General features: G+C 32.6%; 2 protein-coding genes across 14 annotated transcripts in view; one reads left to right on the forward strand and one right to left on the reverse strand.

Moving 5' to 3' along the window:
- The first annotated feature begins 7,156 nt into the window (after window positions 1–7,156).
- The window catches only part of LOC126715135 (MDIS1-interacting receptor like kinase 2-like), a 99,284-nt gene continuing 92,160 nt past the window's right edge, over window positions 7,157–14,280 (forward strand). Inside the window, exons 1-2 of one of the 3 annotated variants that reach the window (XM_050415578.1) lie at window positions 7,157–9,292; window positions 9,587–9,748. In XM_050415578.1, coding sequence (XP_050271535.1) covers window positions 7,192–9,292; window positions 9,587–9,748 — 2,263 coding nt within the window. In that variant the 5' untranslated portion in view covers window positions 7,157–7,191. Of the gene's footprint in view, window positions 9,293–9,586; window positions 9,976–14,280 lie in introns of all 3 variants that reach the window. The other 2 variants (XM_050415577.1, XM_050415580.1) reach the window with 2 other exon arrangements.
- Window positions 11,168–14,280, reverse strand: part of LOC126715137 (sialyltransferase-like protein 1) — a 101,605-nt gene continuing 98,492 nt past the window's right edge. For 6 of the 11 annotated variants that reach the window (XM_050415589.1, XM_050415586.1, XM_050415592.1 and 3 more), the window contains one exon: window positions 11,168–11,860. In XM_050415589.1, the coding sequence (XP_050271546.1) occupies window positions 11,663–11,860 (198 nt within the window). In that variant the 3' untranslated portion in view covers window positions 11,168–11,662. The remainder of the gene's footprint in view (window positions 11,861–14,280) is intronic. The other 5 variants (XR_007651806.1, XR_007651805.1, XR_007651809.1 and 2 more) reach the window with 3 other exon arrangements.

Below are 14,280 nucleotides of genomic sequence, written 5' to 3' on the forward strand. Positions count from 1 at the left end.
ATGAGGAAGACTCATAGAGAAATGTCCAAGATGTTAACTTCCAGTTTAATTTTTGCACTTCAATAGGATTGAGCACATCTAATGTGTACATATAGGATTTAAATCCTCCATCTCCCATTATAAACTATTGAATTTATAAAAGAAAATAGAAAAAGAAAAAGTATGAATCCTTTAATAAAAGTGTTAGAAATGACTCATAGTAACTCACTACACCATATTTTTATTTTGGCTAATATCATTACACCATTTACTTTTTCTACTAAATATAAGCACCTCATATGAAACCTTTAATAAATTGTAAGAAATAGATCGTGGCCATAAAACGTAAGACAAAAATTGCACTAGGAAAGATTCTTCGCAACGCATCCTAACTCAAATTACAAGCTACGCAGCAAGTCCGCTATATAAAGCTGGACTTAAAGTCATCCGACTTTGATGGAATTTGAAAGATGTTTACTTCAATTGAACTATGAGGAAGATTTTTAGAGATATGTCCAATATGTTTACTTCAATTGAATTATGAGGAAGACTCATAGAGAAATGTCCAAGATGTTAACGTCCAGTTTAATTTCTGCACTTCAATAGGATTGAGCACATCTAGTGTGTACATTTAGGATTTAAATCCTCCATCTCCCATTATAAACTATTGAATTTATAAAAGAAAAAAGAAAAAGAAAAAGTATGAATCCTTTAATAAAAGTGTTTGAAATGACTCATAGTAACTCACTACACTATTTTTTTTTGGCTAATATCATTACACCATTTACTTTTTCCACTAAATATAAGCACCTCATATGAAACCTTTAATAAATTGTAAGAAATAAATCGTGGCCATAAAACGTAAGACAAAAATTGCACTAGGAAAGATTCTTCGCAACGCGTTCTAACTTAAATTGCAAGCTACATAGTAAGTCCGCTATATAGAGCTGGACTTAAAGTCATCCGACATTGATAGAATTTGAAAGATGTTTACTTCAATTGAATTATGAAGAAGATTTTTAGAGATATGTCCAATATGTTCACTTCAATTGAATTATGAGAAAGACTCATAGAGAAATGTCCAAGATGTTAACTTCCAATTTAATTTCTGCACTTCAATAGGATTGAGCACATCTAGTGTGTACATATAGGATTTAAATCCTCCATCTCCCATTATAAACTATTGAGTTTATAAAAGAAAAAAGAAAAAGAAAAAGTATTAATCCTTTAATAAAAGTGTTAGAAATGACTCATAGTAACTCACCACACCATTTTTTTTTGGCTAATATCATTACCCCATTTACTTTTTCCACTAAATATAAGCACCTCATATGAAACTTTTAATAAATTGTAAGAAATAAATCGTGGCCATAAAACGTAAGACAAAAATTGCACTAGGAAAGATTCTTCGCAACGCGTCCTAACTTAAATTGCAAGCTACGTAGCAAGTCCGCTATATAGAGCTAGACTTAAAGTCATCTGACATTGATGGAATTTGAAAGATGTTTATTTCAATTGAATTATGAGGAAGATTTTTAGAGATATGTCCAATATGTTCACTTCAATTGAATTATGAGGAAGACTCATAGAGAAATGTCCAAGATGTTAACTTCCAGTTTAATTTCTGCACTTCAATAGGATTGAGCACATCTAGTGTGTACATATAGGATTTAAATCCTCTATCTCCCATTATAAACTATTGAATTTATAAAAGAAAAAAGAAAAAGAAAAAGTATGAATCCTTTAATAAAAGTGTTAGAAATGACTCATAGTAACTCACTACACCATTTTTTTTTTTTGGCTAATATCATTACCCCATTTACTTTTTCCACTAAATATAAGCACCTCATATGAAACCTTTAATAAATTGTAAGAAATAAATAGTGGTCATAAAATGTAAGGCAAAAATTGCACTAGGAAAGATTCTTCGCAATGCATCCTAACTTAAATTGCAAGCTACGCAGCAAGTCCGCTATATAGAGCTGGACTTAAAGTCATTCGACATTGATAGAATTTGAAAGATGTTTACTTCAATTGAATTATGAGGAAGATTTTTAGAGATATGTCCAAGATGTTCACTTCAATTGTTATGAGGAAGACTCATAGAGAAATGTCCAATATGTTAACTTCAAGTTTGATTTCTGCACTTCAGTAGGATTCAAAAGGATAATATTTTGAGAGAAACGTGATATTGTTAATTCAAAATTTGAAAAAAAGAAATGCTAGTACCATGGGGGCACAACTCGCCCACAACAAGTGACAAATTATGAGTTGTAGAGAAAAAGTAGTGGGTCCACAACTCCGCTACTCACAATTTGCCAAGTGAGCGGGTTGTGGCAAAAATTGTATAATTTGTTATGATTCTAGCATTTTTCAAAAAAGTTACCCTTGTTATTTGATACCATTTGTTCGAGTTGATATCTTAGGAGAGGGCATAGGTTAAAGCTATGAGGGTAATAGGCTAATGAGATATGTATTAATGAGTATTTCTAACTATCTCAAAAAGAAAAAAAATTAGTACATTTTTAAAATGTGGTCAACATCAATTGTGAATATGTGTCTGAAATAGTAAAGGTAAATTAAATATTTTATTCAAAAATAAATATCGGATCTTTTACTAATGAGTCAATTTTGTATTTTTTTTTTTTTTTTTAAAGAATCTGGCCAATTTTTATCACTTTTGGGAGAAAGTGTACAATTATTTTTCTTACAATTATTATTACTACACTTTGCATGGTAATAATAATATTAATGTAAACTAATAATTTTCCTTTTAATTATTATTAGGCTGTCTTTCTTGAGTCTTGAGTAATTATTATTTGGCCTTGCATTGCACATATCAATCAATCTAAGAAATTACACCATTTACTGATTTCACTTATCTAGTGAGCTCATACCGAACAAGAAAGTGCAAGAAATAAATCGTTAGCCAGGAATAAAAAGGGAACTGTAAGAAATTTTCGAGGAAAAATCATGCGGATAGATTTCAAGTAAACTTCTGCGTTAGATCTATAGGATTTAAAGCGACTATAATTTCGTGAAAACCACGTTGGTATTTATTCAAAGTCAAGAAGAGTAGCAACTTTCAGTCTTCGCAAAAGTTTGCATTTCTTTGTTTTTTTTTTTTTTTTTTTTTTTTTTTTTTTTTTTTTTTTGAGAAAAAGGTAAGCGAAATATTATTAAAGGAAAAGAAATGAACTACAAAGAAAAACAAAAACCAAACTCGAGGAAGATCTGACTGGAAAACAACATCCACATCCTCTGGTAAATCTTCTACCCAAACCTTAAGATCTGTAGATAAAATTGCTTTTTTAGCTAAACTATGAGCTAATCTATTCCCATCCCGCCCAACATGTTGAAACATACAACTTCTTAATACATTTCCAAGTTGTTTAGTCTCATCTATAATATGACCAAACATCAGAGGACAGGGACCATTACGTAACAAGGCCTGAATAACAAAAAGACAGTCACCTTCAACAATAATGTGAAATAAACTCATCTCTTTGGCGAAGACCACAACCCTTCGAGCCTCCAAAGCTTCAGCCATCTCAGCTGACTGCACCTGACCTAGATTCTGACAAAGAGCAGCAATGGCTAGACCGGAATAATCTCGACAAACCACCTCGATACCAGCAAAACCCGATTCCTCACAATAGGCGGCATCAAAATTAACTTTGAAACAATCTTCAGACGGAGGAGACCAACGCACCCTGGGGCGAGGAATAGACTGTTTCAAAAGACTAGCTTATTAATATTTAACTTATTTTTGCAATTATTTATGGGCTTCACTGCACTTTTTGGTACTTTTTATGAGTCTCAATGTATTATTTCAACTAACTTTTACCTTTATCTACAGAATTTTCCGCCAAAAAAAAAAAAAAATTCAATTTCAGCAAAATAAGCAAATGAAGGTTGTTAAAATCGGGATCCTATATAGAATCGTTGAAGATAGGTAGGATCGTAGATCATATGATCGGATCGTGAATCGTAAGATCCTACATATTTTTAGATTTAAAGCAAAAAATACATTAATAATGACTTTGTATGTTGAATAATCACGTAAATTATAAATTTATCCATATGATATAATTTGCATGTCATACATCGCTAAGTCTATACCAACGAAACAAATATATTTAAGTTTTGTCCCAATGTATTTAAAAAGTTCAATAAATATTTAATTAGTAACCAAATACCAAAATATTTATCAAAACATATGGAAAATATTTTCCAAGTTCTAAGTTCCAAATTTGAAATCCAAAATAAGTTAGCAAATGGAAACTAGGTAACTACAATATGAAATCCAAAAGCAAGATGAATATTAAGGTGAAGTGAACATTTAATTATTCTCATTCTAAGGTTCTTATAACCACTATCCTAAATTCCTAATCATCATCCATTTCATCATTTATGTAAACATTATATATTTGTATACTAGAACTGCAAAAGACATCAAGATACAATTTCATACTCAACTATTCAAGTTATACCGCTTAGCAACAATTAAAGAGCATGTTCAAAAAAATCAATCAATCAATATACAAATACAAGTATAACTGATAAAATTATATATAAAAAAATATTTTAATAATATTAGAATACAAATTAGTATGTTGATCAAACAAATTTAACAACATTATAGCCAAAAGGCAGCAAAGCCAACATCAAATTATTCATTTAGAAATGATGAAGCATTCCTTCATTTTGATTACAAGTGAACTAGAAACTAAAAAACATTTACTTAGGTTAACATAATTTTATATAAATAAAATAAAAAGTCATACTATCATAACATTAAAAAATGAAAACCCTTAAAACTTCATCAAAACAAAAAATTTATCTCATAAAAAAAAAAAAGACCAAAAATTTATGTTTTTGGTAGGATCGGTAGGATCCCATACGATCCTACACGATCCTACATATGATCCTATCATTTTTATGATCCTGGTGCAATCCTAAATGTTTTGGTGAAGTGGAATTGTAAAATCGTGTGATCCTAATGGTTTGTTTAGATTGAAGGGGAGGGGAGGGGAGGGGAGTAGATTGGAATTGTTTTAAAATTAGTATTAAGAGGACGGGGAAGGAGGGGAAGTGGAGGGAAGAGAGTAAAGTTTGTTGAAAATAAATTAATTTTGGACTAAATTTATTATACTTTATTATACTTCTCTCATTTTTCCTTCAATCCAAACAGACTATAAATCCGTTTAGAAACAATTTATTTTATTTACTGAAAACTTTTTGTTGAAAATTTGTAAAGAAAAAGCTAAAACTGACTTTTGGAACAATAAAACTCACTTTTGGAGCAAAAGTAAGTTAAAAAGTAAAATAAGTTAACTTTTTCTTAAATTCCAATCGTAACTTATGTGTATAAGTGGTACATTTATTTTTGAAAATTTTGCGATTAAAAATACAAATCTATTTGCAAATAATATAATTAGTAAAATTTTTATTCTGTTTCCATTAAACACATTCATATTATAATTAAATCATGAACAATTAAAAATATATTTATTAAATAATAATTAAATAATATAATATAATAAACTTTGTTACTTTTTTTTTTTTTTTACGTTTTTTTGCCTTTTCCATCCTTTTTTTTTTTTTTTTTTTTTTTGATAAAACGGTTTGAAATTTTTGCAAGCATATTTGATATTTCTAAAAAATAAAAATAATACTAGCATATACATTGTATCTTAAATAAAATATTTAATAGAGAAAATAAAATGCATTAACTTTTTTTTTTTATGCCTAGTGTAGCTTGTGAAGACGTCCTGAAGTGTGTGAGGCACAAATGTGATATTTCCCTAATTTAAAGGAATAAAAAAGTATGAGTACAGCGCTGTAGCCTGTTAGTTCACTTTTGAGTGTTTGTGATTATTGCGTTTTTGAGACTATTTCTTAGCATTTATCTATCTCACCATTAAAAAGGAAAAATAAAAGATTTATCTATCTCGTTTTTTTAGTAAATAAAATTTTAGCATTATCAATATAACGCAAATGATACATTTTATTTGAAAATAACATGTGTGTATCCGTACAGTTGTAACAAGCATTTTTACTAATTTAGCATCTATTATAATAAATCCATTTAAAAAAAATTTTAATACCACTTTTATAAAAAAAAAAAAAAAAATTATTAAAGTGAATTTTTATCCTAATAAAAACTTTTTAAAAATAATTTACTAATAATTAATACTGTTATGATCGTGTTGGGCCACCTCGTCATTGTCCTCATACCAAACAAGAAATTACAACATTTACTGATTCCACTTGTATAAAATAAGAGCTCACACATAACAAGAAAGTGCGAGAAATAAATCGTGGGCCAAGATTAAAAAGGAAACTTGCAAGAAATTTTCGAGGAAAGATCATGCGGGTAGATCTCAGGTAAACTTCTGCGCTAGATCCAGGGGCGGCTTGATGTATTTGGGGGCCTAAGGCGAAAATTTATCATCTTAATTTAGATGCAAAATTACTACTAATTAACATGAACTGCATAGATATATATATATTTTTTTTTGGAATTTTTAAGACAAAAAAAATTTGACAAAATTTTTCATACTTGTTGATATGGTAGATTGATAGTGGTAAGTAAAACAGTGGTGTTAGTAGTAGATTTAGATGAAAACTAGTAAAAGTTTGCTAATTAAACTCTTATTATTATTTTTTTTTAGAAGTGCAACATTCACAATATTTTTTACAATAAATCCTAGATTTTAAACTGCTTTTTGTTTTTTATTTGAAAATATCACTATAATTATTTTTTTGCCATCAACAATAGGCTATAACAACCTGCTACTTAGCATTAGTTGTAAAAGTGTTGTGAAAAATATTATGGACGACGTTACATTTTTCTCTATTTTTTTATTTGTTTTTCATCTAATAAAAAATTTATTTTATTTATTACTTATAAATAATCCTATTGGTTAAAATTTGGGGGCCTTTTTTTTACTTGGGACCTTAGGCGGTCGCATTTCTTGCTCCACCGTAGAGCCGGCCCTGGCTAGATCTATAGGATTCAAAGAGAATAATTGCGTGAAAACCACGTTGGTATTTATTCAAAGTCAAGAAGAGTAGCGACTTTCAGTCTTCGGAAAAGTCTGCATTTCAATTATTAAAGTGTGTTAGAGTGATGCATATATATAAGAATAAACCATTTACCATGGGCATTGCACTCATCAATCAATCCATCATACACTTTATTTTAACATGGCTCCCTCTGTCTCCATTTCCATTCTGGTATTAGCATTATGGGTTCTTTGTATATTCACGCACTCCACAACTATGGTTGTTGCAGCTAAGTCATCAGCGCTAGAACTAGAAGCCAAGGCTCTGCTGGAGAGTGGGTGGTGGAGTAGTAAATACACCACCAACGGTTCCTCCTTAAGTCATTGCGAGTGGCCTGGAATCTATTGCAATGTTGACAGAAGCGTCGTATGGATTTACATGATCAACGTCTATCTGGGAGATAAGTTTCGAAAATTCAACTTCTCATCCTTCCCAAATTTAGAAGATCTTGATCTTTATAATACTGGACTCCAAGGAAGCATCCCGCCAGAGATTGGTACTATTTCTAAACTCAAAGACCTTTATCTACCTGCGAATAATCTCACAGGTAATTTGCCTCTTTGGCTTGCCAACCTCACTCAGTTAGAGACATTTGACATTTCTTCTAACCTAATTAGTGGGTCCATTCCTAAAGAATTAGGAAATTTAAAGAATCTTCGAGATTTAGATCTAAGTGCAAATGCTTTCAGTGGTGAGTTTCCTCTTTCGCTTGCCAACCTCACTCAGTTAGAGAGATTTAACATTTCTTCTAACCTAATTAGTGGGTCCATTCCTAAAGAATTTGGAAATTTAAAGAATCTTTCTACTTTAGATTTGAGTAATAACACACTCACCGGGCCAATCCCTTTCACAATTGGTCATTTTACTAACTTGAGAACTTTGTCCCTTGCTTGGAACCAAATTAGTGGCTCCATCCCTGCAGAAATAGCTAATTGCATTTCGTTGAACAACTTAACTCTAAGCCACAACTACTTAACAGGAACCATTTCCTTTGACATGAGTAACCTTTATTTGTTAGTATATTTAGATCTCAGCTATAATAACCTTAGTGGTTTCATTCCCCGAACTATCAATCATTTAACTGTTTTGGAAACTCTGTCCCTCAATTGGAATCAAATCAATGGCTCCATCCCCACTGAAATAATTGATTGCCAGAGCTTGAGACACTTGTCATTAAGCCACAACTCCTTAAGTGGTTACATTCCCTCTCACATTAGTGATCTTCATTTCTTAAATGCTATTGACCTAAGTCATAACAACATCAGCGGAGATATTCCATTTGAACTTGGGGATTCACCATCTTTAGAGCTCTTGGATTTTAGCTACAATAATCTTACCGGTAACATTCCCAATATTTCTGTTTCAATAAAAGAAATAAACTTTTCATACAATTCGTTGCATGGTCAGATCCCAAATGGCTACTTAAATTGTTCACCTTACACATTTATTGGCAACAAAGATTTATGTGGTGACATCAAAGGTTTCCCTCCTTGCTTTCCATCTTCCCCAAACAATAACAAATCAATTGTCCACCTAATAAAAATTGTTGCTCCCCTCAGCTTTTTCCTTGTGGTTTTACTTGTTGGGTTTTTTTTCCTCTCTCGACGTGGGGATAAGAAAACTAAATATGAGTCAAGTGAAACAAAGAATGGTGACTTATTTTCAATATGGAATTATGATGGAAAAATTGCATATGAAGACATCATCGAAGCAACAAAGGACTTTGACATTAGCTGCTGCATCGGGACAGGCGGTTATGGTAGTGTTTACAAAGCACAATTGCCTAGTGGTAAAGTAGTTGCCATAAAGAAACTTCATCGCTTGGAGGCTGAGAACCCAACATTTGACAAGAGTTTCAAAAATGAGGTCAAAATGTTAGTAGCAATCCGACATCGAAATATTGTTAAACTTCTTGGCTACTGTTTGCATAATCGATGCATGTTTTTAATCTATGAGTATATGGAAAGGGGAAGCTTGTTTTCTGTCCTAAGCAATGATGTTGAGGCTGTGGAATTTGATTGGATGAAGAGGATGAACGTCATCAAAAGTATAGCACATGCCTTATGTTACATGCATCATGAATGCGTTCCGGCAATTGTTCATCGAGATATAACCAGCAACAATATATTGTTGAACTCTGAATTGGAGGGTTTTGTCTCTGATTTTGGCATGGCTAAATTTCTTGATCCTGATTCCTCCAATCAAACTTTAGTTGCTGGGACTTATGGTTATCTTGCTCCAGGTAAATTAATATTCTGTTTGTCATACTCCCAACTATTATTTTAAAATGTTTGCCACGTGTGGAGCTTTCTACATTTTATGCTACTTAGCATACTTTATTGTTTGTTATCTGATAGGACCATGCATGCATAATAGAAAATATCACTTTCACAATAGAAATTTTATATGCTAGCAAGTTGTCCGATGTCTTCATAAAATAAGTATATAGAAATAAAAGTAACACATTAAGATTAAAGGTAAATGAAAGACATTACATCTTTTCATACTTTTCATTTTTTTTTTCTCATGTATGCAGAATTGGCCTATACTATGGTGGTGACTGAAAAATGTGACGTTTATAGCTTTGGAGTGGTGGCATTAGAAATATTAATGGGAAGACATCCAGGCGAGCTCATGACATTGTTATCATCATCTCAAAGTGTGATGTTAAATGAAATATTAGACCAACGTCTCCCACCTCCAAACCGTTTGGTTGCAAAGGATGTTTTTTTTGTTGCTGCAATTTCATTTGCTTGCTTACACACTAAACCATTGTCTAGGCCGACAATGAAATGGGTGTCCCAAGAATTTCTCTCTCACAAGAAACCAGTAACGAACCCCTTACATTTAGTTTCACTGTGGCAGTTGAGGAACCAAGAAAATTATATAATCAGAGAGAGTGAAACTCAATAAGGAATGGAGAGGGTGAAACTCAATAAGGAAGTGCTTGTTTTTCGATTGAGAACCATATCGTTTGACGAAATTCTATGGCAAAAAATGTTGTGTTTACAATAACAATTCCTTGAGAATCTTGTGCAAGTTGTATGTGTTGTTCTTTATGATTTGTAACTTGTATTTTGCAACATGAAATTTATGTCTTTTTCGCTTTTCTAATGCCACACATCTAGAATTCCCATTACCGATTGTAGAAGTTACGAAGGTTGATTTATATGCTTGATGCTCGACACTAGTTCAAGTCATTCCATAAGATGAGTCCAAATTTTTTGTTCCACTTTTCCTATTCCACCCTATACTCCACCAATAAAAACTTTTCACATGTTCACCTAATTAATCAATTACTACCACTAATTAATAATGGTAGTATTAATAAGTCAATAATGGTAGTATTTAATTAGTTAGGTGAACATGTGGCAAGTTTTTATTGATAGAACATAGAATGGAGTAAGAAAAGTGGAACAGAAGATTTGGACTCCTATAAGATTCAACAATAATAAAGACAAGTTTCAATAAGAAAAAACAAGTAGTAATAAAACCTCCCTTGCTATCTACTCCAAAGACACACAATCCTCTCTCTCATCCCTTTCCTCAATAGATGATTTAAGGGAAAATTCTTACTATCTAATGAAAGAAAGTCTTTCATCAAAGTTTTTGTGTAATTAGGAATGAGATGGACTATAAGATATTTGTTAATAAATCATTTTAAGAAATGACAAAACTTAGGTATAATACCTTAAATACCGTTCTTTACCTTAAATACCGTTCTTTAGGTTCCCCAATTAATATTGAACCATGTGACTACTTAATTAAAAAATACACTTCAATTCCATGAGGAAAAACCCAAATAGCAAAATCTTAAGTTGAGAACCTAAGGAACAGCACCTAAATACTATTCCTAAGTCTTGTCATTTTAGAAAATTTTTAATACCCACTTTTATGGAAAATATAAAAAGCTATATCCAATTAAGACTTCCACTAACTTTTCCCTTGAATTTTTATCTTCTCATGGTGGCGGGCAATAGTTCCAAATCTCAAATGCTACCTTCCTGGAACACAAAATTAGACAATAATGCAAATCAAGCCCCACGGCAGAGACATCACTCCACCAAAATAAGCATGTCCTAGAAACTATTAGCTAAAGGAAGAGAGAGAGAGAGCATGTCCCAAAACCAAGATACAAGGCGCTACCAGCTTGGAATAGCTTTTAAAATTAGAAAAGAATACAAACTTCCATTCCTTCTACCAGACAAATTTCTCGTTTTCTATCAACTACAAGAACATACATTTAAGCCCAACCTAGAGCATACCAAAAACCTATGATCACACCTTCACTCCATAAACTCAACTCTTAATATCAACATGAAAGAATCTCCACTAAGCAAGAAGAATCCCATCAGTGAAATCTCACACAACATCCATGTAATTTGTATTAGCAGAACTTGAGATTCCATTTTGCCACTGTTGCCAACAAAATTTGTTGAAAGTGGACGATAGTCATGTTCACTGTAAGACCACAAACAGTCAGTTAAACTAATTTTCGTTTAAGAATATAGGTATACCCAGTCAGGCCTGCTCTCAACCACAATCAGTGTAAGATCACAAAGAATTACCCACATCGCTTATACTTCAGATTTTAAGGAATGCCTAACACATACTAGATCATCCAATTTATTGCCACCATTTTGTACAAGGAGACAGCTTGCATTTGCATGTAGTGATCTTGTGCTTCCTTCCTAAGACTTTTAAAAGGCATGACTTCCCATTTACTGTAATTTGAGTACTTCCTGACATTGCTCATGTCTGGAGATCCTGAGATGGGTCCATTGCTGTCAGGCTCCACATTGCCCCACACCTTACAACTACCAAACTGGCTCAAATCACCCACTTGACTACCTTGACTCTTCTTGAAGCGCAAAGCTGCAGCGTGAGCTCTGCTAATCATATCTCGACTAGGTACATTTGACCATTCTTGCTTCCTCTTGGATCTCATTAGAGAATGGATCCTAATAACCTGACAGACATGAACCCTGGTCATTCAGAGAGAATAATTGGTGCATATGGGCCTGAGGTAATAAGAGTGTATGATAGCTTCTTAGAGAGAGGGGGGGGGGGGGAAGAGTAAAATGGAGAGAGAGAATATCCTTACCCCAAGGCATTCTAGAAGCTGATAGTATGCTCTCCCTTGAAGTGGATTGTGCCCCTTCCTAGGTGTAGAGAAGTATCGTGTCCTATCATAAAGATCATGACATATATGAGCTAGAATGCAAAGATAGCAGCATAGAGTAAAACATGTAAATAAGGAAACCTGATTTTAATGATTTCCTGATACAAGTCAAAAATATATATCCAGCCAGCATACAAGGCAATGGCAAATAACAATTAATTGAGATACAGATGCAAATAACAAGGACATCAACAGGTTATCAATTGCTGGAAAGTAAAATAATATAAGCAAGAAAATTAGAGCTAACCATTCCGTATAACCAGGATCAACAGTGAAACCATATATGTCAACAATGTCACACATTGAGAGTGCTAGTTCTATAGATTTCATTCCAGTTCCTTTGGCACCTCGACGCAGCACAATTCCTTGGAAAAGATAAACCGGATTTGGAATACTCTGCAACAAAAACAATCCAAAATGTCAAAATGATCACTGTCTTTTAAGGAGGCCTCAATTAATGGTTCTGCATGTAACAAGTGTCCAACCACACTACAACAAGAACATTTTACAAAAGCACTAAATGATAAAGGACGTTTACAAAAACAACTAATATTTATCATCACAGAAGTGAGGTACTTGGCAAACTGAAAGAATGATCTAGCACACAGATAGAAGCACGAGTTACACAAATTACATAACTCAGAAAAGCAACTCAATCACTCATTCATCTGATCATGATGCATGTCCTCTTTCTTCAGGTATGTGACCATTAAGGCCAGCATTAGATCTTGTTAGCTTATATGTACAGTCTTCCCACTTAACTATCTACTTGGCAATGAGGAATGCAACAGCATTCTAAGACAAGATTTTCACCTTAATCATAGCATTGAAGTCTCTATGTGTAACACTTTTAATTATAAGCACCTCGTCAACTGCAAGAGAAAAGAATTGTGAGTCATTAAACTGTCTAGATCCTGCACCAACAGAAATTTATGACTTTACTAAAAAGGGCACCAAAATCAGAGGCATCCTAAATGGTAGCCAATAACAAAGGAACTATGGAAGACTAAGCGTATAGTTTATCACTCCTTTTTTTTATTATTATTATGGATTAAGGCTTGTTGTTGATGTAATCTAAAACTTATGTTCAACCTGTACCATCATTCTTAGAGATAATAGTGAATTTTCAATAGTCAGTGCTAGAATTCAAGTTGTGGATTTCCATTGAAAAGATTGAGCACTATAAAAATGGTTTTCTGTAAAAGTTGGACGAGACTAAGAATCTTATACCAGTCAAAAATCTCATAATGCATCAATAACTGGTTAGGAAAAAGCAACAATAAACAGAAGAACAAGAAACACTACCATAACACAACTGAAATGCAAGTGCAGCATAACTCTTGTTCCTAAAATATGATAAAATAAGAAAGAAGAGAAAAATATACTAAGGGTCCGTTTGGATACCGCTGAAAACTGAAAACTGAAACTAAAAACTGAAAAATACTGTAGCAAAATAATTTTTAAATGTGTGAATAGTACCGTGGGACCCATTTTTAATGAAAAAGTTGCTGAAAAGTGAAATTTGTGGGTCCGTGAACAGTACACGATATGCACTGATTGGCTGAAAAAAGTTTGAAAAGTCAAAATTTGCGGTTACTGTTTATTGAACAGTACATGAACAGTAACCGCAAATCTAAAAAACGCGTGAAAAAAAAAAAAAAAAAAAAACCTGAAAAACGCAAACGCGCTGGTTTTCAGCGCAATCCAAACGCAGGCTAAATAAGAATTTTAAGAACCCATATTAATAAAACAAAATATATAGAACAACTTACCAGACCCATTTAGAATGGTGACCATGTTACGAGCAGCACCCCTCACCACAAGTCGGAAATCCCTCTTCAGGCCAACATACTTGGCATATTTCTATAATATATCAAAAGACAAAATGAATAATTTCACAAAAACACTTGAGTATGTCTATCACTTATATTACACTTAAAAAACTTTTTATTTTTATTTTTGGTTGACATCTAATATGAAAAGGAGGAAATATCATAATTGGAGTGCCTGGTGACCAGACATACCTATGAAAGTAAGTGTGAATAACA

The sequence above is a fragment of the Quercus robur genome, chromosome 2 (genome assembly GCF_932294415.1).
Source record: "Quercus robur chromosome 2, dhQueRobu3.1, whole genome shotgun sequence".
NCBI classification, from domain to species: domain Eukaryota; kingdom Viridiplantae; phylum Streptophyta; class Magnoliopsida; order Fagales; family Fagaceae; genus Quercus; species Quercus robur.